The 25,137-nt window shown below is 38.7% G+C and overlaps 1 protein-coding gene across 1 annotated transcript in view; it reads left to right on the plus strand.

Moving 5' to 3' along the window:
- LOC118564230 (collagen alpha-1(XXIV) chain) overlaps window positions 1-25,137 on the plus strand; it is a 75,957-nt gene that overhangs the window by 2,438 nt on the left and 48,382 nt on the right. Inside the window, exons 2-3 of the mRNA XM_036141646.1 lie at window positions 11,866-11,936; window positions 16,161-17,536. Of these exons, the coding sequence (XP_035997539.1) occupies window positions 11,866-11,936; window positions 16,161-17,536 (1,447 nt within the window). The remainder of the gene's footprint in view (window positions 1-11,865; window positions 11,937-16,160; window positions 17,537-25,137) is intronic.

The following is a 25,137-nucleotide window of genomic DNA, read 5'->3' on the forward strand; positions in this document are numbered from 1 at the left end:
TTTAGGTGAATCAGCATGAGATTTTTATTTGTAAAACAACATGATGCCTGATTTCTTGTCCGTGCACTTCACAAAGATGCACTGGTTGGTCTATCACATGACATCCTATTAAAATGCATAGAAATGTGTGGTTGTAGTGGGAGAAAATGTGAAAGGTTCTAAAGTTTCAAAAAAAAAAAAAAAAAAAGCTTTGCAGGGTGATGTGGCAATGACCATGTGGTGATGAGCAATGATCATCAATGCACCCAAGTTCTCTCAACAAGACTATAAAGTGTCACCAAAGTTGTATAGTGACTAAAAACGGTTTAATATGTTTCATCTAATGCTGAAACGTCAATCCAGGCTTTTGTGATTCCAAAATAAAAAATTGAGGGAACAAATAAAATCAGTGCAGGTTTGAAAATAAAGTGCCATGCTTGGTAAAACTAAGGATAAAGTTTTTTTTACTACAGGAAGTACTTCTATTGTTGGGGCGACAGTGATGCAGGAGTTAGGGAGTTCTTCCTGCAATTGAGTTGCCAGTTCAATACCCTGCATTGACCGTCTCAGTTGTTGTCTCCTTGAGCAAGATACTTCACCTGGATTGCCTGCTGGTGGTGGTCAGAGGGCCCGGTGGCGCCTATGTACGGCAGCCTCGTCTCTGTCGGTCTGCTCCAGGGCAGCTGTGGCTGCTAACATAGCTCACCACCGTCAGGGGGTGAATGGGTGAATAACTGATTGTATTGTAAAGTGCTTTGGGGTCGTTGGACTTAATAAAGCGCTAAACAGCAGGGACTGCTATGCAGCAGGGAGAACAGTCCATGGTGGGGGTGTGAGAGGTCACTGATGATGTTACGGGCTCGGGACACGCAGCGCTGGGATGAAATGTCCTTAATGGAGAGAAGAGGAGCCCCGATGCACCATACAGCCATGTATGAGTGACTGATTGTAGTGTAAAGCGCTTTGGGGTTCTTGGACTTGATAAAGTGCTATACAAGTACAAGTATAAAGATGGTAACCATATTGGTAAATAGGAACATTTGTTTTTTGAGTTCATCAGTTGGAAAAACCTACAAAGAAACAATTGTTTTATATATCATGAAAGCACCTTTCAACAACAGTGCTAGATTACTTAATGCAAATCGGGCAACACAATCCAGTCACTGATGAGATGGAAAACATTTGTCTTTTTTTTTTTGGACGTAACCTGTCTGGTATTTTGAAAGCTTTTCCATCTTTGTTGCAATATATTTACCATCTACAGATTACTGTATGTGTGAATTCCAGCCCATCTGTGTAATTTGGTCTATTTAACCTTCCCCACATCTGCAGCTCCCGCTGCTTCTGGAAAGAAGCCAAATCAATAAAGATCAGTGGACGTTTACTCACAGCTCTTTGTCTGTCCACTGCCTTGTGGACAAAGTCAATCTTTGTCTTGGTCTGCGCTGACCCTTTGACTCCAGTTTAGCTAAGTGAATAATGAGAATATGGCATGCTGCTTCCTGACAATCACAATGATATTTGCATTTATTCATCACCATTTGCTGTTTCATGCCACTGGAGATGTGTCAGGTATGCAGATGTCTTTGGGGAAGAGCCGACAAGCTCATTTAGTTCTTTCATAATGAAGTACTTCAGATCTGGAGACGGGTACTGAAGCTGTCGTGCAGCCAGCAGGAAAGGGATGCTGGCTGGAGATCAGTTAGTTCTTCTTATCCTGGAAAGACTGCAAAACATGCAGCAGCAGAACACCTGATTTGCATGAGATGTAAATGGAATTTCTCTTAAATTCAATAATAATAATTCGATCATAATAAATACACTTCTGGATTTTCAACAAGAAAGCAGCCCCTGTTTCACCTATTCAAAATCTTGACATGGATGGGTTTAAGCTAGTAAATGTACAGCGGCCAATGCGTCTTTTGTGCAAAAAAGGCTGCACATTGGTGCAGCTGGTTGCTCTGTTGCCCTTGCAGCAAGAGGGTCAGTTAATTTCCCAGTCTGGGGTCTCTCTGCTTTGGATTGTATGTTATCTGTGTGGTTAGTACTCTGGCTTCCTCCTACAGTCTGAAAACATGATTGTTAGCTTAACTGGGCTTTCCAAACGCATGGATGTTTGTCCTGTGTGACTCTGTGATGCACTGATGACCCATCCAGTGCGGACTATGTCTCTTACACAATGACTTCTGGAGATAGGCACTTGCAACCTGCACCTGTATGAATGGTCTGAAAAGATAAAGATGGTAAATGTTTACATGGTCAGTTAGTTTTAATGATAGGAGTTCATGTCTGTCTCTGTCAGAGCACCATGTATAGCTACAACCAGATATTTACATACTCAGTATAAAAAGACACACCACCTTTTTTCCCCCTCAATGGCTGACATTCAATAAGAATGTCAGCCACTGACCAAATTTTACTTTTCCTAAATTTGGTCAGTAAGATTAACAAAGTGATTCATAAATTCTACATGCCAGAATAATGAAGCATTCCCTTAAACTTTATGACTTCAGCCAAAAGGTTTTGGGAATCCTCCTACAAGCTTCTCATAACATTTTGCTGGAATTTTGGCCCATTGCTTCTGAAAGTAACTCAGTAAGGTCTGATGGTCTGCAAATGCAGACAGGGCTGGAGCTCACTGGTCAGTTTTAAGCTTTTACAAGGAGAACTTAGCAAAGGCTAATGTTTTGACACCATCTCGCTTCACCAGAGTCAGGAGTCAAAAGCAACAATGCGCGTGATTATAGGGAACCTGAAACAGCTGTACAGAAATCATTGGAGAGAGGGCAAAGTCGTGTCATAAGACTAAGGGTCAGACTACATGGGGTTTGCGCAATAAAATCTGGCAAATGAGCATCCCCATTTTCTCCATTTGAAGGTTTGATGTCCAACATTTATGAAGTATAATAATAATGATAATAATGATTAAGCTACTGTTTTCTAGATGATGTGCAGATAGCCTTCATTTGAAGTCTGTAAGGCTACACATATGGTACCTCTTAAGTTCTGCTCCCAAATTTTCTATGAGAAAGGTTGGGGTTTTGTGGTGGCCTCTAAATAGCATTGACGTTGTTGTCCTGTAGCCACTTTGTTGTAACTAATTTGGTGGTGCGATTAGAGTCATTATACATTTAGAAGATCCATGGTCACTAATAGTTTAACAACCTGGCTGACAGCCAGTTAATTCCAGTATATTCAATTGTATTTATACAGCGGCAATTCACAACACATGTCATCTCAAGGCAATTTACAAAGTCAAATTCAATCAAATCAGACAGATTGGTCAAAAGGTTTCCTCTCTAAGGAAACCCAACAGGTTGCATCAAGTCTCTCCAAGCAGCATTCACTCCTCCTGAGAGAGCGTAGAGCCACAGTGGACAGTCTTCTGCATTGTTGATGGCTTTGCAGCAATCCCTCATACTGAGCATGCATGAAGTGACAGTGGAGAGGAAAAACCTCCAGCAGAACCAGAACCAGGCTCAGTGTGAACAGTCATCTGCCTCGACCCACTAGGAGTTAGAGAAGATAGAGCAGAGACACAGAAAGCACAGAAGCTCACATTGATCCAGGAGTACTTTCTACGCTATATGGTAATAGTGGATGATCTGCCTCCCTGGATGGTGTCACAGCTAACAGAACGCCAGACCAGGTGTACCTACTATGGAGAGAGAAAAAAGACATAACATAAGGTTAAAAGTTTAAATAACTGCAAACAAAGCAAATTTGAGAGTGAGAAACTCAGCAGAGTGAGAAATAGATATTGAAATATCACTCTAATATTTCCACAAAATGTTCGGTATCTGCTGCTGCAAGACACCGTATGCTGCTGCAAACACTGTTCTTCACAGTTGGGATGATGTTCTCAGGCTTGCAAGGCTTTCCCCTTTTTACCATTCATTAAATGTAACAATGATCATTATGGCCAAACACTTCCGTTATATTCCCACCAGATCACAGGACTTGTCTCCAAGACTTAGTGCCTTGCTTTGCCCCCTGAGTGCATTTACAAACTGTGATCTGACAGTTTGTTGATTTTATGTTGCGTCAAAATCGTGGCTTCTTTGTTTCTGAGTGACCTCTCTGCCCATGTTAGCAAAGGACTCATTTCACCATGGTTAATAACACTGTCTTCCAGGCTTCAGCCTGCATCGCTGCAAGGTCTTTTTTGACTTTTATCAAAATGCACATTTTGCACCAGAACCCGTTAAGAAAAGACACAGAACCTGTCTCCTCCCAGAAAAGCATGTTAGCTGGACATTGCTATTTATAGTTGGTAATTTAACAAAGCCATGACATCATCATCATCATCATTCCAGTTTATCAAAAGTTGTTTTAAGGCTTTGCAAACCTATTGGATTAAAAACAGGGAAAGTTTGTTTTGATTTATGTCAACAAGTTGGAATGGAAAGTATATGTGTTTGGTTTCAGCTTTTATTCTGAGTTATTGTTTCTCCTTCTTTTCTCTAGTTCATAGAGCCAAGTCCATTTTATATATATATATATATATATATATATATATATATATATATATATATATATATATATATATATATATATATATATATATATATATATATATATATATATATATATATATATATATATATATATATATATATAAAAACATTACCTTGATCAAATAATGACTGTGTGTCTATGGGAACGACTTCAGCAACTGTGCTGATTCTTGCAAACATACGCTGTACAGCAAATTAGGTTCAATTTGATTGGTGATTGGTCACTTTTTCAGACAGTACATGTCTTCATACAAATTAAAGAACGTTCACTATAAATCAAAGTAAGGAGAAGCAGCTGTTTCTGCCCCCAGCGCCCCCAACACCTACCCCCGACACAGATTGACAAAGATTTCACTCGTGTCAATTCCTGTTAAATGTCTCAGGGCTACTTGGGGATATATTAACAGATTAACATGCTTTGTTTCTCATTAACAGATTTATTTGATTGGCTGTCTGCTGAATCATACATCTGACCAACAGGTAGACAAACTGATCCCCTGATTAATGCAAAAAAATGGCTTTCCTTATGAGGGTTTTAAGCATTTTGGCTTTTAACCTGTTTCTCTTTTGAATGAATCGTTGTTAGAGAGCCAAGATCATTCTGAAAAAGGCGGTTAGTCACTTTTGGAAAGATTCTCTGCAGAAGGGGAGCTTAAAGTTGTGATTATTTATTGTCTTGACATGACACCCACTCCCCACATACTGGTATTTCCCTCAGTCAACAGAGCTCTGTCGGAGGAGCTCTGTCGTGCTTTCAGCAAAGACTGGGTAACATGCCTCACTGTTCATCCAGGGATTGCTTTCTATGCAATGTAACAGCAGCATCGATGATTCTGCATGTCTGTTTTTGTTCTTTCATTTTTATTGTTGGTAAAGTGTTATACACCAAACCAAATAATTGCTTCGTTATGTTTTTAGTGGAGGTTCTCGAGGATTTCTGACACCTAGCATGCATGTGTCACTGCAGTTGTGCTAAAACAATGACTTGAATTGTTTACTGCCGTTATTTCAAACCCACAAAATGGAGCTTATGTAAGAAAAAAACGGATCGGTATCAGATGGCCCCACACATTTAAAAAGCAATGTTCAGTTTTATGTTTGGCTTTTTGTTTTGCCTGCATTCGTCCAGAACCAGTTACATTTTGTTATTTTTTTTTTTAAACTTGATCCCCTGATTTCAGCAGTCGTCTATCCCCACTTCGGTGATCTTTATTACATTTTCTGGCTCTCCGTTGCCCACTGTGGAATGTGACACCACCTCCCTGAATGGGGAACAGGTGACAGCCAGTCGCTGTGTTGTTCCACCAGTCTAGGTTTCCTGTTGTCCTTTTCTCTCTTTTCCTGGCTTCAATTGTGTTTTTCCTCTCCCCCAAGTCCACAAAGCCACATTGATTTGAAACAAGCAAACAAAAAAAAACAAAAAAACAAAGGTGTCTGTATGTGGGTCTTCTCAAACAGGAAGCGTTTTTTTTTTATTTTTTTTTTTATTTTTTTTATTTTGCTTGTCAGTTTGAAAAGAGGATGCCTGTAAAAGATCATGCTGGTTGCTGATAATAATTTAGTGATTTACAGAGTTATAAAACCCAGTGACTTAACACTTCCTGTAGTCTGGCACAGATGCATTTCAGAACAGCGGGACTGCTGTCTCTTCATGTCTAATGAACATCTTCCACGCTGTCAGAGTTATAAAACGATGATTGGTGATCATAGCGAAGCTGACTTGTAGCCCGGGCAACACTCAATGTCTAAGGGATGGGTCAAAGGCAGAGACAAAACTTCCCCTCTGTGGGACTATGAAGGGAAATATTTGTTTTTTTTAGTTAACTACTTAAACTTGTAAAAAACTGCCGTTTATGATTGATTCGGTTACAATATGAATAATATTCTTTAAAGCTTTTCTGTTGATTAGATTTGACACTGGGTATAATATTGTGTAAAGGTTTTGAGTCATTCCTCATTGTTTTACATTTCCTAAAGATCTGTTGGAGTTTTTTCTTTTGAGTTTTTCTAAGTTCTCAGCCCAGTACCTGACCAATTTTCACCCATATTTTAAAGTAAGGTTGTACGTTTTGAGTTTTGACCTCTTTGTGGTAACAGTCAGCTAATAGATGCTTATCAGGAGGCTTACTAATAGTCTAAGTTGCAACACTTGTAAATTGTCAGCATGGCAGCATTTTGGGACATCTATCATAATCTGGAATTGGTGAAAAAATGACGGATGAGACATGAAGGATATTCTAAGCACTGTGAGAACGCTGCAACAGGCTAATAATTACCCACTAACAATACTAAAGTCAGTATCTTCTTCAGAGCCCTCTGTCAGTGCAGACAGGATTATTCTACTGTGTGGAAAAACGGGTCTTCATGTTTTTATTGGCAATCGGGCCACCTTAAAATTAGACAAGTATTAAGTTGAGAGAAGTTATTAGCTCCTCCAATGAAAATTTCATATTTTAAAGCATGTCTTAAGCTCTTTTAAAAAGAGAAACAACAAATGCTTTGTGGCGCATGTTTTTTTTGGCTAACAGCTTGCAGTAGTTTGCTCTTTTTTTTTTTAGAAGGAACACACCTCCTTAAGAATTCAAGCTCATTCTTCCTTAGCAGCTCTTTGACGATGTTTATCTTTAAAATCTTCCTACATTCTTTGTTCCTGGTTTCTTCCACCTTTACTGGATTCCCAGTGCCAGATATACTGAAATTGTATTACGGTGACATCACAAAATGCAGTCAAATCGGGTTTATGCGTCTTATTTCGTCATCTGCCACACAATGAAAAACAGTTTACCACAGATGACCATGGACACTACTGTTGCCTTCACCTTCCAGGCTCTTTCGAGTTCTTCCCTGAGACCTTGGTATTTCTCCAGTTTCTCCTCTTCTTTGTTCCTGATGTTTCCATCATTCGGGATGGCCTAATCACGACGGCTGTCCTCTGCTGCTCATCAATGATCACAATGTCCGGTTGGTTGGTCATTACCATTTTGTCTGTTTTAATCTGGTAGTCCCACAGGATGTTAGATCTGTCTTTCTCCACCACTTTGGGAGGTGACTCCCATTTTGACCTGAGGGTCTCCAGTTGGTCTTCTGAACAGATGTTTCTGTACACTATGCCAGCCACTTGGTTATGGCGTTCCATGTATTCCTTCCTTGCTACTATCTTACACCCTGCTGTCAGATGCTGGATGGTTTCTGGGGCCTCTTTGCATAGCCTGCACCTGGAGTCTTGCCTGGTATGGTAGGTCTGGGCCTCCATCACTCTGGTGCTCAAGACATGCTCCTGTGCTGCCATGATCAGTGATTCAGTGCTGTCCTTCAGTCCAGCCCTCTTTAGCCATTGACAAGAGAGATTTTTTACCCTCCTTCAGGTATTGGTGGAATTTGGGCAAACATATTTAAGTTTGGCATAATTAAGGGGGCGTCAAGTGTTGGCTGACAACTTGACGAAGCAGCTCCATAGCTCGCTGGGTGTTATCTTGACATGGCACATAAACAGCTATTATAAGGACAGAAGCCAAATTCTTGAGCAGAAGAAATGGTTTACACTGAAGCATCAGATTGTCAACCTCTGGTGAGCAATGAGTATATTTTACTGTAGCGTTTGCACACCACAAATTGTTAATAAAAATACAAAGGCCTCTGTTCTTACTGTCAATCAATCAACTCTACAGTCACATCTGAGCTATCGGCAGGTTTAGCGTCCGCTTCAGTGAACACCAGCGGTCATACTGTATTCCCAGCGACATTCCAGTCTGTTCCCTCTTGGAGTCATATTTATTTATTTTTTTACTGGATCTTGGATCATTCTGCATTGTTTCGCTGGGAGATGCTAACAGCCGTTAGCTGCTTCCTTGTTTTATCCCCTGCTGCACATGCATAGTTTTGTACTTCCTCTGTTATAAATAAACACAAAAGGCTTTATTTACTAATATATTGAGCAAAAACAAAGCATGAAACACCAAAATAGCAACTAATATGCCAGCAGGACGTGATAATCTTTCATAAAAACGTTGCATGCAACCAGAGCAAGCTACTGATGTATAAATGTTAAAAAGTCAAATAATGTCGCTATGCACCTTTAAACAAAAGCCGGCTCTTTGTGTGCTTTACTGATAAAAACGGCTCCCACATACTTGGCTGTGCTGTGCGCATACTGTGAGCTGTGCGGACTCAGTGCCGACCTTTTATCTTCATAGTCAAGCGTACCTGTTTTCTACATATCTTGTGACAAATGGGGGAAGGGATGGTTAAATTTAAATTTTAATGTTTAATTGGTATGCACAGAGAGAGGGACTGTGGTGCTGCGTGTTCTTGCGACCTTCTGCTTGGAGCGCCCCGGTGTATCAAGCTCTGTGTCACATATGAAACAGTTCAATGTGAAGACTTCTTGCCGCCGAGTAGTTTATAGTGTGACACCGCGTACGCAGACCTGGTCATAAAAACTGAGCTCTGCGCGTACCTGTCAGCGCGAAGCTCGCACACTCGTGTCTGTGCAAGTAATGCCGACTCACACATTTCAGTTCACAGAGGAATGTTGTTGTTTTTTTTAAATCAATCTTTGGTTATATGAATCAATCTTTAGGAATTAATATGAGAATTGATTCATAATTGGAAACTCTTTTTTTAACACAGGCCTGTTTCTTACAACTTGAAAACTAAACACTTTTCTGCTAAGTATTATTTTCTCTCTTTGATGTTGGAATTTTTATTTTTGCCATGCTTCAACTGATAGCATTCCCGTTTTGGGAAAAATCCATCATAGTCTGGAAGCAATAAAACTTGAGAAGGGGATGTTCTCTGCATGGCACTCAACTGCATATTCTTACATAAAAATGTCAAATTTAAATGCCTACAGAGTAAGATGAGATACTTTTCAGGGATCTACTGGTTTCTTTTTGTCACATTTTGTCAACTTTTTTATTTCTTTTCCATATTCACATATGGTTTGGTTATTTACTAGCAGCTTTGGTCATTAATAATGTGCAGATTGTAATACTGAAGAAAGACACTATGGCAATGTCCCATTGTGTTACTTTGTACTATCTCAGTAGGTCAGGAACTGAGAACCAATAGCAGTATAATCTGAAATCTGATGCTTACATTTTCTGCAGGTTTAACAGCACATATATAAGCCCTTTTATGTACATGTGTAATGTTGGAAATAGAAAAGGTGTGTTGTTGTAATACTGACACATTAAGAGATACTTAAGGTTAAATACCCATAAAGTTGAGCATTTATTTAATTGAAAGAGCAATGCATTTTAATCATTATTCATTATTTGCATTATGCTAAGCGTTCAGGTTTTCGTTTATCCAGTTTCTATCATCGGGTAATCCCAAAGATACAGGCAAGTTTCAGTTTTTCTAGATTGAACTGTGCCTCATGTGTAAGTACAAGCTTCACCAATGTGCATTCGCCACCATCCTAATTGAAAAAATGCTGCATTCTTGCAAAACATGCAGATGGAATAAGTCAATGCTGACAAATCTTAATGTACACAGATTCATTCATGAGGCAACAGTGTATTTGCTTTGTTTACTAGACATTCATCTCTATATCCTAAAAAAATCTGTGTGTCGGTTTCTTTTATCTGTTCCGTTTGATCTGCACCAAACAAATGTTCCTGCATCACCTACTCCCAGTATAAATTCTGCGCTCTTTTCATCTATCACAGTTCATGATTGGTTTTCTTTAGCAGCACTCTTTTCTTTTGTTTGTGAAGATTTTCATTTTGTTCATATAATCCTCTTTTAATTTAGTTTTTTTTTTTTTTAGCAGTTTAGTCTGGAGTCCTGATTCGGTAGACAAGTATTTTAATATCCTTTATTGTTCATTTTCATTTTTAAGGCATGCACGCCATCTATTTTCTGCCTGGATGCTTTGACATCTTGCTATAATTTGCCATTGTCCGATACCTCCTTAGGATCTGCATTCACTCTTTGAAATGCAAATTACATTGTATATTTAGGCTTGTGTGGTTTGCACATAAAAATATGTTTATATAGAAATGCCAGTTTATTGTTTATTCCACAATTTAGTTACTCTGTTTGTTCGGAAAACAAAGCTCTGTTAGGATGGCTTTATAAACAAAAATGACTTTTAAAAAGTACAAATTAAGTAAATGTACACAGTAAATCACAGCAGCTGCAAAGACAAAGGCTTCCTACACTGCAGATGTGTCCACTTTCCGTATTTGTAAAACATTCGGCATGCAAACCTGTAAAGTAAGCACAAAGAGAGCAAATCTCCACAGTCCAAGCTTTATTCCCTAATAATTAACTTTATATAATAAGTTTGTTAAATTAACATGTTCATTACAAACGAAAAGGAAATCAACATTCCTGCTAGTTTCTGAAAATATTTCTCTTTTGCACGTTGAATGAATGACAGACATGTTTCGACATGCCAGAAAAAACATAGCTTCCTTTTAAAAAACTTTCATTTATCTCTGTGCTTCCTCTGAATTAGTTTTAAACACCTTATTGTTTGTGATAATAGCTAATTTGGAACTTTCTTCACTCAGTAACAGCATCAGCACAGAGTGCCGGTGTTAGCGCAACCAGTCACTGAAATTGTAACGAAGTTGATGAACTTTCCGTCCAGTCGTTGAATTGAAAATGAAACGATTTCGATTCCCTGACAATTTTTCTGTGCATCTCCACATAACTGAGATGAAAAAGAATAAGAAGAATTAATAGGATTTAAAAGGTTTAGTGCCCTAAGTAAAAAAATTACACACATTGGTGTGTAAATCTTGTTTATTACCATGTCTGCTTTGTTTCCCTGCTTCCCTCTAAGTTAAAATGCTGCTTTCTTCTTTATTTCACTTTACTCTTTCCATAGTGTTGCACATTTTTTGCAATAAGCAATTTTTTCCACTTGGACAGCCTTGTCCTCTTCAGTGGAAGGTATAGCTTGTACAACTTTATCTGGTCCTGAGGTCTCCAAAGTGCTTTACACTACATTCAGTCATTCACTCACATATTCACACGCTGATAGTTATGTAGCCACAGCTGCCCTGGGGTAAACTGACAGAACCGGGACTGCCATACAATCGCTGCCACATAACCCTTTGACCACCACCAGCAGCCAAAGCAGGTGAAGTGAGGCAGTCGGAATGGGGGGGTTTGAACCAGCAACCCAGGACAGACTCCTAGCTCCTGGGCCACTCGCCCCCTAAGCAGTATAAGCAGTCACACATGTGTAATGTATTTCAGGAGCTAATAAAGTCTAACCCTTGTGAAACAGTCCTTTCAGAAAACCTTACAATTATTAGATTTTGAGCTTTGAGCATATGTGCTTATGTTTAACATGTTGTTGTTTTTATCATGCTAATCTGTCGTGTTAACAGCTGATTGTTTGCCCTTCTAGGTGGAACTTTCTCCTGCTCCTGTCAGTATGCTCAGCAGTACCCTCTGCAGAAGACAACTACTCTGCTCAAGGTAAACAGCAACACCTCAGATCTGATTATGCAGTTACATGTGCTGTAAATGGAGAGTTTTTTATATATTTTGTATTGTACAACGTGACTAGTTTGTTTGTAACTTCTGATAAATGATTATTATTTGTGCATATAAACACTTTATCTGTCTTATTTGCTTCAAAAATCACAAAACTACCTCAAACGTTAGCAAATGTTCATGATATTTTAATAAAAAAAAAAGACTTCCACAGTGCCTTTCTCACTTTTTCCTGTGGTAACTGGATTTATGAATGTTATCTGCATTGTTAGTAAAACGTCAAGCTAAGCATAAGTAATAACCCAGCTTCTCAAAGCCTTACATTTATGTTCAGTTTCCACTGCTGCTCTTACCGATTGACTAAAGTACCCCAAGGTTGCAGAATGTTCCATCTTGCATTGTCATTTCCCCCCATATCTAACATAAATCACATGAGCCCACTCCAGGAAAAAAAAAAATCAGTCCATCAGAATGCAGGTTAGAGGAATGCACACAGAGTGAAGGAGCAGCTTCTCTTAAAAGCATCACATGGGTCAATTGGGTTCTTGTCTAAAGTTGCCAACAGGCAAGGAATACCCAGGGCATGTTATGAGAAATACTTCTCTATCTGTGCAATGGGACTAAGTTCCATGTGAACCATGTTCTTTGTGTCTCTTTCCTGTTTATTGGAATTTCTCTCCTTCGTGTCCAACCGTGCTACTCTGAAGCGCTGCAGCTCTAACTGAGTTATTTTCTGTCTTCATCAAACACAGAGGACATGTACATTACCTTCAAAGATATTGGAACGTCTTGGATTTTTCCACATTGTCACAAAGACTTTTCAAGCATTTTGTAGTGCATAATGTAAGAGAAGGTTTTTTTTAATAAACAAAATATTGCCTTAGATCTGTGTTGGCTAAACAATGTTTACTGCAATCACCTGCTGCTGAGATTTTTTTTTGTCTTAAGCTTTTCTGTTTTTATGTAAACTGGATGCAGTAACTTGTTACAAGAACAAATGGTGAAAAGTGAAGGTTTTCTGTGTTTTTCGGTGAACAGGTTGCTGTTTTCTGTCTCCTAGTGTGTTTATAAAGCAACTGTTGAGGACAAAAAAAAATCTGTTTTACTTTGAATGATTTTACTTTTTATATAAAAATTGTATTAAGAAGCTAACTCTACAAGGATTGAAATTAATATCCCCTGAAGAGTTGAGCATTGTAAACTACTGTTGTTCAATAATGTGCTTTGTAAAGCTCAGAGTATAATAAATTCACAAGTATAATAATTTCCGTAAGGATTTGAGCTCTCAGCTGAGAAAACATCAGAAGAAAACAAAATCAGTATGGACTTGGAAAGAGGAGAAGCTGAAACAAAAAACTTTCAAAGCATTTTCGAGTGTCAAGAACTGGAGTAAGAGCTAGCATGAATTAACGTAGAGACCTGTAGCCCAGAACCAGCCTGATAGAGTGTGAAAGCAGAGGATTTTGAAGAGAATGGAGGGCAAACTTGTGACAGAGGTGTATAATAACCCCAGAACAGCTGGCCAGATGCTAATAAATGACTTGGCTGAGTCAGGAATTAAGAATAACCAGAGGTTCGCACAGGAATGGTCTAAGAAGTTAGCAGAGCAAGAAAAACTACACTTTTGCAGAGGAGACACCTTCAAGTCAGAAGTATGCTAACTAAAGACGCTTAAAATACTTAATTACTCTCACGTTGTCTTCCAAAATGACCATTATCCCAATACATACCTCAGAGCTGGTGAAGAACCTCCTGCAGAAGACCATAATGAATGTTATTGATTGACCCTCACAAAGTTCTGACTTGAATCCAACTAAAAAAAAAAAAAAAAAAAATCTGTGGGAACCAAAAATGAAAGTCCGTGCCAGAAAAACATCAGATCTGAACGAGCCTGAGAGCTTTGCCAAAGAAGTATGGACTGGGATTCTTCAGGAGATGTGTCAGACTCTCGTTGAAAACTACAACAAAGTGCTACAGGCTGATGGCCAGCAAAAATGAAACGCAAATAACCAAACGCATCGTGGAGTTAAACATGTTCTCCTCAGCTGTGTCCTCATTCGCTGACACAATTTCTGTTCTGTTGATGTTTGTGTCTCACATACCCCACCAGTCCATAGAGACTCCCAAGTTAGATCAATACAGCATGTGCTTCAAAGAAAATAAAAAAAATTATAATTTTGCTATGTATTACATTATTCGCTAAAGCAGTACTTAGTTATACTACAATTGTGATACATTGCACTTCCTGTTTGAGATATGTTGAGTTTTCTTTACTCTGTGCCAAAACTGACAAGCAAACCTGTCATTATGTAATGTTTTTTTTTTTTGTTCTTTTACCGAGCTGTTCCTCACCTTTAACAAATTAAGTGTAAATTATTCCTACATGTGAAGTTGAAAAAGAATGACAAGGCAGTTTTGTATAAATATATGATTACAGATTGTTTTAATAAACTTTAAAGACTGGTTCTCTGAATCCTTGTGCTGCCTCGTGCATTTAAAGTTCTTTCGATTCATCTGGACTGCAGCTGCGTTCAAGGGAAAAAAAAAAAAAAAACAGAAGTGGGATCATAAGAATCTGTGGGACACTGTAATTATAGCAGTGTGGTTGATTAACATCCAGATATGTAACATGTGACATGTCCTAGACTTAGATCCTGAATCAATTCTAAGCAATGTATTACAAAATGTTGGTTAATATCTTTAAACTGTAACAGAGTGAGCAAAAAGACAGTCAGCAAAGTCACACATGGACCAGTACTTTATTATCATGGTATAATAACCTTGAGTAGAACTTGAGTTTCACCATATTAAAGTCTTTACACAATAATGAAAATATGTTTCAGATGTTCTAATTAATTTATTTAAAACCAAATCCACAATTATTCCTAGTAGTGCAAAAAAATAATTAAAACATAAGGCCCAGTTAACCTGTACCATTGCTTATGAAAAATAGTTATTGTAATTTTTATTTAAATATGTGTGTAAAAAAGATATGAAAAGATCTTTTAAAAGATGGCACAGGGGTAGTGAGTATGACACATATACGGAGGCCTTAGTCTGGTTCGATTCCGGCCGGAGGTCCTTTGCCACATGTTTCCCCCCTCTCTCACACCCTCTTTCCTGCCAGCTTACAGTGTAAAAAAACGAGTCATAAAAAAAAGATATAAACTCCTGCTAAATGTATTTTTTATTTTTTCAAAACAAGTATTGTGCAGAATATTTTTCCTGTTAGCCGTTCTGCTCTTTACAGAGTAACACAATTTTGACAACCCAATGTTAGCGGGTTATAAGTATTTCTTATCATCGAAGCTCAGTTAACTAAATAATTATGGTGGTAGATCAATAGTAATCCTTTTTTTTTCAATGCCATGAGTGCCAATGTTTTCCTTTTTTATTTCTTGCCAGATGTGTCTAACTAATGTAGTATGCTACTTGAAAAAAAAAAAAGAAGAGATTTAGTGGATGAGAGGTATCTGCAGGGCCGGCGGGATGGGTGGGCATTTGGGGGGCCGTGCCCGCCCGCAGAGCCAGCTGTGCCTCCCCTGCATGGCAGCGAGCGGTTTAAACTGTACCACCACACAAAGTAATGGAATGCCCCCACCTTATTTTGTTTCTGCAGCCAGCTCTGGGTATCTGACAGAAAATCACAAGCGATGACCGTCTGCTACAGGGGCAGAGCTGTAGCAGTCAGTAATCGAACCCCAGAGGATGTGTCGAGGCCTCATAGCATATGTCTATGGGATACCTGCTTTACAGCTATGCCACACATAGTAGCTTGCTTATGGCCTTTTCCCCACTTGTTGGTGGCAACTAGCAGAAAAAGAGTGACCCAATGGTCTATACAGCCTAAAAGGAGTCTGGAGACTTTCATGCATTCTATGGTGTCTTCTAAATGACTTTTAAATGTTGTAATGGTATGATGTAACGTTGTAACAGTTGTAAAAGCATACCCGTATAAAAAGTTAGTATACCTGGATACTAAGAAATCAACCCATGCCTCAAATTGCTGACCGTAAAGGATTTAGCTTTTCTTGATTTCTCAATTTGAATTCAGTGTTATGAGTAAAATTTGCTTTAAGATATTTATTTGCCTGAATGATTAATTTTGAGAACAAAAGTATTTGGTTTTATTTTTTTTAAAATTGTTGAAATTATTTATTGAACTCATAACATGTCAATCTTACCAATTTCCTCTCTTTCCAACAGGAGTGGATATTCTCTATCAACTGGGACTTGCAAATCAAAGCAGAACAGACAATTTGTACGAGAGGACCACCTCCCCTCATGCCACTTACACCAATGGCCCCCTGCCTTCAAAAAGCCCGCTTCCTGGATACGGGGTGGTTTTCGACACAAACTCCCTCTATGAGATCCCAGCAAGCAGTCTGTTCCATTCAGAGTTTGGAGTTGAGTTTTCTTTTGTGATTAGTCTGAGCTCCTGGCGAGCCAACAATGCTTTTGTGTTTAGTGTTAAAGATGGCAGGGACAGACTGCGTTTTGGCATTCAACTGCTGCCACGAAAGGTGGTAGTCTACACTGCAGAGAAATCCTCCAGCTACTTCACCCACAGCTGGCAGGATGGACAGCAGCATGCTTTTGCTGTTGGTGTGCGAGCACGTTCGGTCTCCTTCTATGAGGCCTGTGGAGCGGTGCAGCAGCGAGAGCAGACCTTGGGAAGATCTCAGAGACTGGGAGAATCTGGGAATCTCTTCGCTTTGGGCAGGATGAACTCAAAGGCAGTTCCGTTTCTCGGTCGAATCTGCCAGTTAGACATCTATCCCTCGGCTCAAGCTGCTGCACACTACTGCAACTACCTTAAAAAACAGTGTCGCCTGGCTGACACTTATCGATCCCCGTTGCCGCATTCTGGTTTGGATTTCGAAGCTAATGACCGTCCCTCAAACCCTTCAACAATGTCCCCTGTTGGAGTAGCGGCTACCCACCAAGTTTCTATCAAAGCTACAACAGCTGAAAATGTTTTGCCAACTGGTCAAGTTAACACGCAGTCTTCAACTCTGAGCCCAACGACACAACTACATCCAAGGGAACAAAGCCACATTTCAACACTGAAACCCTTAGCCTTTTCCACCCCTTTTTTCCTTGAGCCTAACAGCCCCACACAGGCAACTCTGAGCAGACAAGCATTAGACTTTGCCCACAGTAGTACAGTTACCACTACAAAAAGCGAGTTAGCCAACGGAAGTCAACCCAAGGCAGAGTCGGACTACTCTGAGAACAGCACAGAGGAAGAAATCAGTTCTAGGAATCTACATATTCTAGAAGGTTCTCCAGCCGTTATTTCTCCATTCAGGCAAAGTCAAGTGAAAGAAGGACGTAGGAACACCTTCAGGGACTCTGGCCTCAGGCCTCAACAGACTCAACAATTTCTGGAGCCTCATCTAAAAGCCAATGGTACAACTTTGTACAGGGAAAACCAGGTGGAAACTGCAGAACATCACGCTTTGGATGGCAGCTATGAAGATGTAGACTATGGAGGATATGATTACGGATATGAGGAGCCAGACATCTTTTATGAGTATGAAGATGGTTTCCGTGGTCCCAAAGGAGAGCCCGGTCTGCCGGTAAGTAATTAAGTGTGTGATATGTAATTTTTGTGATTCTGAAGAGCGTTGTATCATGTCATGAAGCACAAAATGCGAGAAGATGTAAATTGGTTGAAGCTATCAAATTCTTATTGTAATGTTTTTTTTTTTTAAATAAACATCATTTAGCATAGAGTGGTAGTTATGAAGTGAGTACATCAAAACAGTAGTCTATTTTCATATGTGATATTTCCAATTATGACACAGGAGCATAATGTCATGTGATTCTCAAACGTAACCATACGCATATTTGTGACCATTGGAAAAGAAAAGACTCTTTAAATACTAAGAAACAACTTTATTTGCTGACTAACGAAGTTTGGCTTGTGGCCTTCATCAAAATCCTTACAACACACCAACCCTGATGAAGGCCACAAGCTGACACACGTTGGTCAGAAATTAAAGTTTTTTTCTAGTACTTCAAGCGTAGCTGGAGTCGTCACTTCACCAGATATTTAACCCTCTCCATGAACCTTGGGAGTCAGTGACGTTGTGCCCCAAACTTTTTGTGTAATTACTATTGGTTAAACTCTGTGAATATACAATGGCTTGTTACATAGTTGTAGGATGAACTGATGGCCCAGGCAAAAAGGATTTGGTATTTGCAAACAACTGCCTAGTATTCTCCGATAATGGATTGCCCCTTTTGTTTGGGTGTTGAAGATCCATTTTTGACGCACATTAGTCTAGTCCCTGTCTCTCTAATTTGCCTGAGGTATGAGTGTGTGTGTGTGTGCATAGTTCTATGTCCTGTGTGTCCCTGTGTTGCCCTTTGATGGACTGGGACATGTCCTGGGTGTACCCCGCCCAATGACCAGGTGTCAGGTGTGTTTAAGCAGATTCACATCTAACAGCTTGAGTACGTCGAACATGGAGGACGGGGGGTTGAGAAATCTGACCCCTGGTCTCTTTGTATATCCTGCTGTCTTTAGCAGGTTTTTGCTTGGCATTAGGAACTGAAAATGGGTCTTCAACCAGAATTTTGGCATTAAGTCTTATCTTAGACTTAGACAACTTCAGGCAACTAACTTCAGTATCCTCCTGCTAATGATCTAGTTATTGTGTCAGGTTTGTTTTAGCAGGTACAGATCTAACAGCCAACTAGCTTGAGACTAACAGAGCCATATGCAATGGTTCATTATTTGCTGGAACTAGGCATCAGAGATGGGTACATATTGCAATAGTTTTGCAATAATTTTGATTTTGATTAGACTAAAGTTTCCTCTTATTTCTAAACCTTCTTTGGGTCTTCCCATCATCTTTTTATCCTCACAACTCTCGGTGAGCTGTAGCATCCCAGCAGTGGTAGGCACAGTCACGCTAACCAGACGCCAGATAATTACCATGCTAACTTTTCGTTCATCGCATTTTCATTCACACTAAGTTTAGGAGCTGTTTTCCAACTGGTTAGCATACTCTTTATTTGGTTTCGATAAGTACAATAACAAAATTCAAGAGGCACACATACGTCAGGTGTGCGTGCAGGATCTTTTCTCTGAAGATGTGAGACACAGATCAAGTGACAGCCGTTGGTTAGCGGTTAGCGGCTAACATTAGCTTCCTCGAATTTCCTTACTTCTCATCGGTTTTATAGGTACGCTAATATTTTTTTTTTTTAGTTTAAGAAGCTTTTTGGTTAGCTGTGCCAACCACTGCATTCTGGTCACCACGTGTGTAATGAAAGCCAATGCAAAGTGACAAATATATAATTTGTAAGTAGCAGTGATGATTATCAGAAAAACATGTGTGGTGGTACTGTTGCTGTAACTTATGGTAGCAATGTTCAATGTAGTTTGGCCACAGCGTACGTAGAAAAAAAATGTTGCAATGTATTCTCCTGTAGTGAGATATATCAGCCTGCACTTCATCACAGTTTAAGTTACATGTTATTTTTTGTTGGTTGATCGATTTTCTTTTTTTTAAAGAATGAAGTTATTTTGACCCTAGAGCTTGTATGTTTGTCTTTTAATATTATCCTGTATGTCTTAGCTACTCTGACAGTTTAGCTGCAGGCATGTTTTGAATGTGGGGTCAGCTGCAGGTCAATGGTTGCCTCTGGGTGGTCAACTTGAAAGCATGCTGATGTGGAAGCATTTCACACTTCTGAAGGAACACACTCCTGCAAGAACAGCCGTTAGTATGCATACTACCTCTGGGTTCCCATCTAACGTTTATGGTTTTAGAAATCAGTTTTGTTTATTCAAAATAACGTTGGCAAAGACTACAGGTGACATGCTTGGAAATTTCTCATTTAATACATTGTTTATTCTGCAATAATAAGTGAAAAATAAAGAGACTGCTCAGAACCTTACCAAGAAGTTTAAATACTCACTATTTCCACTAGAACCATACAACAATAAATACTTGCGGTGTATATATATATATATATACGTGCATGTGTGTATGTGACTTGTGGTATATTTTGCCTAAAATATTTGTTATCCTGACAAGCTCTTGTCTCCTGTACATCAACATTTTTATTTTAGAATTCGCGAATCTCATTTTTTTCTCCTCTTCACAGAATATAGCAGCTCCCTCTGTTAAGGTGACTTGCATATAGGAAGAAATGCACTTCTTAAAAAAAGTTAAAGGAAGCCTTTTTGATCAGAATATAATATCTAGTCAGTCAAACTTCTGGAATATTGATCTGGTCAGTTCAGTAGCAGAGGGGGGTGTTAATCAGTCAGCCGTTCAAATGCTTATGAAACTAACAACAGGTTCACTAAAGGGGCAGTAATGATATAACCCAAAAACAGGAATGGTTGTGAAGGTGGAGGCCACAACATATTTATTTTCCATCCTCGTTATTATTTTTTTTAAATGCGTTTAAATAGTTTGCAATTTGACCAGGGTCAGTGTCACTACTGGTAGTAGGAAGCTATACCTGGACTCTACCGAAGTTACACAGGTGACCCAATTCCACCAGGATGACACATCAATATGTACCAATGACAGAAGGTTTGCTGTGTCTCCTAGCAAAGTCTCCAGTAGGTCTGGACAATTATTTCGCATTTGCAATATAATCATAGTTTTAAAAAACCCAGTTTCCAAATCGCAGAGGTCTGCAATTTTTGGCTTTGTAACAATTAATGCTTAAGACCCATCCTTTAGGTGTCGGTAATATGCATAAAGTGGGTTTGCATTAACATTGAAGGGAAGAGAGTTGCAGCAGTGAGATAATCTAATTTTATTGTTTTAGAGTTTATATAATCATACTTTTTTTTACCATAAACTTTCAGGAATCTCACCATAGCATTAAGTACTGGTCAAAGTGTTTAATACCCTGACCAATTTGCACTATATTGGGTCAATTATTTAACAATGTTCAACAAGGACTGATGTCCATCTCAACAAGCTATTATCTTGAATAATGATATTGTGATTAATAAAAACAGTTAAATTTCTTGTTTTTAAATAGTCCTTGTTTACAAACATCTTTATCTACAGGTCATTTATGTGGCTTGTGGTTAATGCAGAGAAACGTCAAAATTAAATCGCAATTATTGATGTGTTTTAGATAGAAAGAATGTATATATATTTTTAGACGTCTACTGTGTAATATTGTTTTCTTGTTTCCTTACCCCTGGGACTACAGATGGAAATTAAGCTTTGGCTAGAGTCTAGTGTGTTTACATTCATGTTGCTATCATCATGTATGTTCATTAACATGCTCTGTCCCTTTCAAATAAAATGAAAAAAATAATTATAAAATTTAAAAAAAATTTGAAATATATTTGGATTTTTGGCAAAATTGTACACCCCTAGTCTCAAGAGCATGGAGGAGATCCGAGGAGAAATGAAGTTACTCTAATCTAGGAGAGCTGGACAGGGCTGCAGGAGGTCCCTAACCCATCACCAGGTATCAGTATCTATATCAAAGTGCCATTTTGAGTTGCTGCAGTGTCCGTTAATCAAACTGGACTAGCCTGCCGCATCAGTGCTTCAGTTTTACTTTCTCTGTGACCTTGGATTAATTGTTTTATAGGTTTATAATTTTAATTTTCATCAAATGGTCTGGCATGCTTTTGTTCCAGACACTTTGCCCGTTTCATCTCAGTATGGAATTTTTCCAATTAAAATCAGTAAAATCAGATGTGGTTTCAAAGTGTTCCTTTTAAATTGTCTATCAGTGTATAATAAATATCATAATCAGTTTTTTGTTGGAGACATTTATGAACTTTTTTTGGAAAGCTTAAATTTAATATTCGATTTAGTTTTTTGGGTTGTTTTTGGTGTGGTCTTACAGCCAGAAAATAGCAGCTTCTTAAGATTATATAATGAATGGTCTCAATAAGTATGTTTACGCGGACAAAAGTAATCGGATTAAAAAGACGATTGAAATAAAAATGTGTCATGTAGACAAGCCAATCGGAATATGATGATCAGATTAAGCTCAATCGGAATTACATTGTAATCTGAATCAGAGGGGAAGTTTATGCAGATTGATAATATAATCATCATGCATATAAACGCATGCATGGTTTTGATAACTGTGCATGTCAGTGTGGTTATATATACGAATAAAGCCAGGTGCATATAAACGCATATCATGATCGGATTAATGGATTGTCTGCCCATATAAACGGTACAATCAGATTCTTTAATCCAAATACGTTTTAATCTGATCGTGAAATTTTGGGCATGTAAGCATAGCTACTGATTTGACTTAAACTGCACTAGAAATGTTTATCTTACTTTTCTTTGGGCATACCATTATGACTGCCTGTTTAAGAACTACTAAAAACAGAGAATCCTTGCTAAAACCTTTACAGAATTATTGACGCGTCTTACTCAATTTATTGCCTAAACTAATTTACATTAGAACTACAAACATTCTTTGGTTGTTTGTGTGAAACATGTCGACTCAGCAGTGGATTGACTGAACTCAGGCTATTTTTACAATCCAACCTCCACAAGATAGAAGGAAAATATTTCCGACTTTGTCACAAGGAAACCTTTTGGATTCCTATAAAAACTCCGGATCTTAGATGACCTATTGTTCCCAGCAGAGATGAGCTGAACATGACAGTATCATTGATAAAAGTCTGTCAGTCAGTCATCTCTCGCTGTACGGCGAAAAATGACAATGACAAAATTACATTACTGCTGGTTTCTCTCCTGCCAGTATAGCCATAAAAAAATTAAAATTATGACATTGCAAGGTAAATGTGTACTTTATAAACCGAATGGTTTTTTTATTCATTCATATTAAAAAGCTAGCAACTACTTCATCATGAAAGATACAACATATTTTAAAAGACTTTGTCAAGAGATCGAGCTTGTAGGTTTGTAATTTCCCGCACGATTATATATGAAAAAGCACCAATCTGGAATTTTTCACAAATTCAGAATGAAATAAAATCAAGCAATTATCATTTGACTATGTGAGAGCGTTTGTTTCCCTTGCCTGCACTGCTGTGGCGTAGGCGTGGTGCAGTGCTCACTGTTTCCATTTCTCTGTGTGTGGGAGTTTGAGGAACAAACAGCTGCTTCTTTACTGATGTGACCCCGGTGATCATTCACAGCTCTAAGAAATAATGTGAGTGCACAAGTGTAACCTGTTGGATTCCCTTGTTACTGCACAACTTTGAACATAGAAGGTCACACTATCTACTTAAAATCAAAAACATTGTGTATAGACTATTATTAGGACAATGTTCCTTTGTTTGGGCATTTGTTTTGGGGGGGGGGGTCTCTCTTTCTTCTTTCTCCCTACAATATACTGTCAGTGCACCATAATAATTAATTAATTAATTAATTAATTATATTATTAAGCAGGCAGACAAGTTTCTGCAAGCAGGACAGGTCATGAATAGATGGATGGTCAGTCCTGATGATCCTCTCTGCAGCTCTAATTGCTTGTTGCAGCTTGGACCCGTCAGGTTTTGTTGATGAACTGAACCACACAGAGATGGATGAGCACAAGACAGACTGAATGTTGGCACGTGGGAGATGATCACCTGCTCCTGAGGAAGGCTGAACTTCTTAAGTTGCCGCAGGGTCTGCTGGGCCTTCTGGCGGCTGGTGTCAATGTGCGGGTATCTTCTCAGGTCCTAAGAGAGAACCGGAAATGATCCACAGTGGTCCTAGTGTTGTTGAGGACAGCGTGTGTGTGATAGCGTGTCTCGTGACGTCTACCGTAATCTCTGTAGTCTTTGGCGGGTTTAGCTCCAGGTGGTTCCGGGCGCACCAGTGGACTAGTTGTCACCATCTTGGATCAACCCAATGACAGTCGTCTGCAAACTTTAGATGACACCATAGGTCCCCATATATCAAATATCACTGTGGATTTTATTATTAGTCTAAAAAATCGATATCAGGGCCAGGCTAGGAGAAAAATAATTTTAATTGCTAGAAATATTATTGACATGAGTATAAATATCACCCTTTTTGTCAACCACAAACATCATTGTAAGGGATTTTATGGGAGAAACCGTCGCACATCGCTACATTGTTGTGAGATAGAATGAAAAGGATGCATTCTTTTTTCACTGTTTTTCCATATGAATATCTGAGAAGTTTGACATGCAAAGGTCTTCAGCAACCCAGAGTCGCCTTCAGCTGATGTTACCTTTCCAAGTTGTCACTACCAGATTTGCACATCTGAAGACCTAATGTTTATCCCACACCTCGAGGCAAAGTAGCTCAAGCTCTATCAGGTTGGCAGGAAGGCAACTGTGAGCATCAGTCTTAAATGATTTCTCAGTAGGATTGTGTTCTGGCTTCCAGCTGTCCAAGCGATGGTGTGGTCCATCAGATGTGCAGTGTTAGTTTTCAATCACATTGAGTTTTTCTGGTTCACTTCTTCCACATGTCTGCAAACTATTAACACGTTTTAAAATAACCAGTTTTCTAGACTCCACATTGAATACTTACATTTTTTTTCTGAGGTATCTTCCGTCTGTCAAAAGATTTGCCCACCTGAGCCCTCACAGAACAACTTTATTGGTACTTAAACTTTGCATTGCAAGACTCTATTTACAGACTTCTTAAGGCATTTTGGTGGACTGGATTTTATTTAGGAGTATCTGAGTAAAGGGGGCTAAGTAGCAAAATAAAACCATGCAACCTTTTTGTTCTACTTCATAACTATGACCAACTTTGTGCTAATCTGTCCAAAACAATCTAAATAAATACAACGATGTGTGTGGTGGTAACAAAAAGTGAAACATTTCAAGGGGTACAAGTACGTTATTAAGGCACCGTCAAGAGGAGCGGTATGTTTTTTCCTGCTTTGCTTGTCTTTATGATTTTATTTTATTTTTTACACCTTTACAGTCTTTTACATTCATGTATTTACCGATCTACAAATTAGAAGTAACACGTAGAAGGTCACATTTTATAAACGGATCTTTTTTATTGACCGCTTGAACGATTGAATCAGTGACTTTTATTAACAGACTGATTTATAAATAATTTACAAATATCATACTTAGAATGAGTTACAGTCGTACCTTTCTTCCAAATGTAATAAATCTGATTATTTTATTTTTCAGTGTTTTATAAATATATATAAAAAACAGGACACGGTGTGCTTCATGACAACAAGATAGCCTATAGTTTAAAAAATAACTCATGTC

This window comes from Fundulus heteroclitus, chromosome 9 (genome assembly GCF_011125445.2).
Source record: "Fundulus heteroclitus isolate FHET01 chromosome 9, MU-UCD_Fhet_4.1, whole genome shotgun sequence".
Classification (NCBI taxonomy): domain Eukaryota; kingdom Metazoa; phylum Chordata; class Actinopteri; order Cyprinodontiformes; family Fundulidae; genus Fundulus; species Fundulus heteroclitus.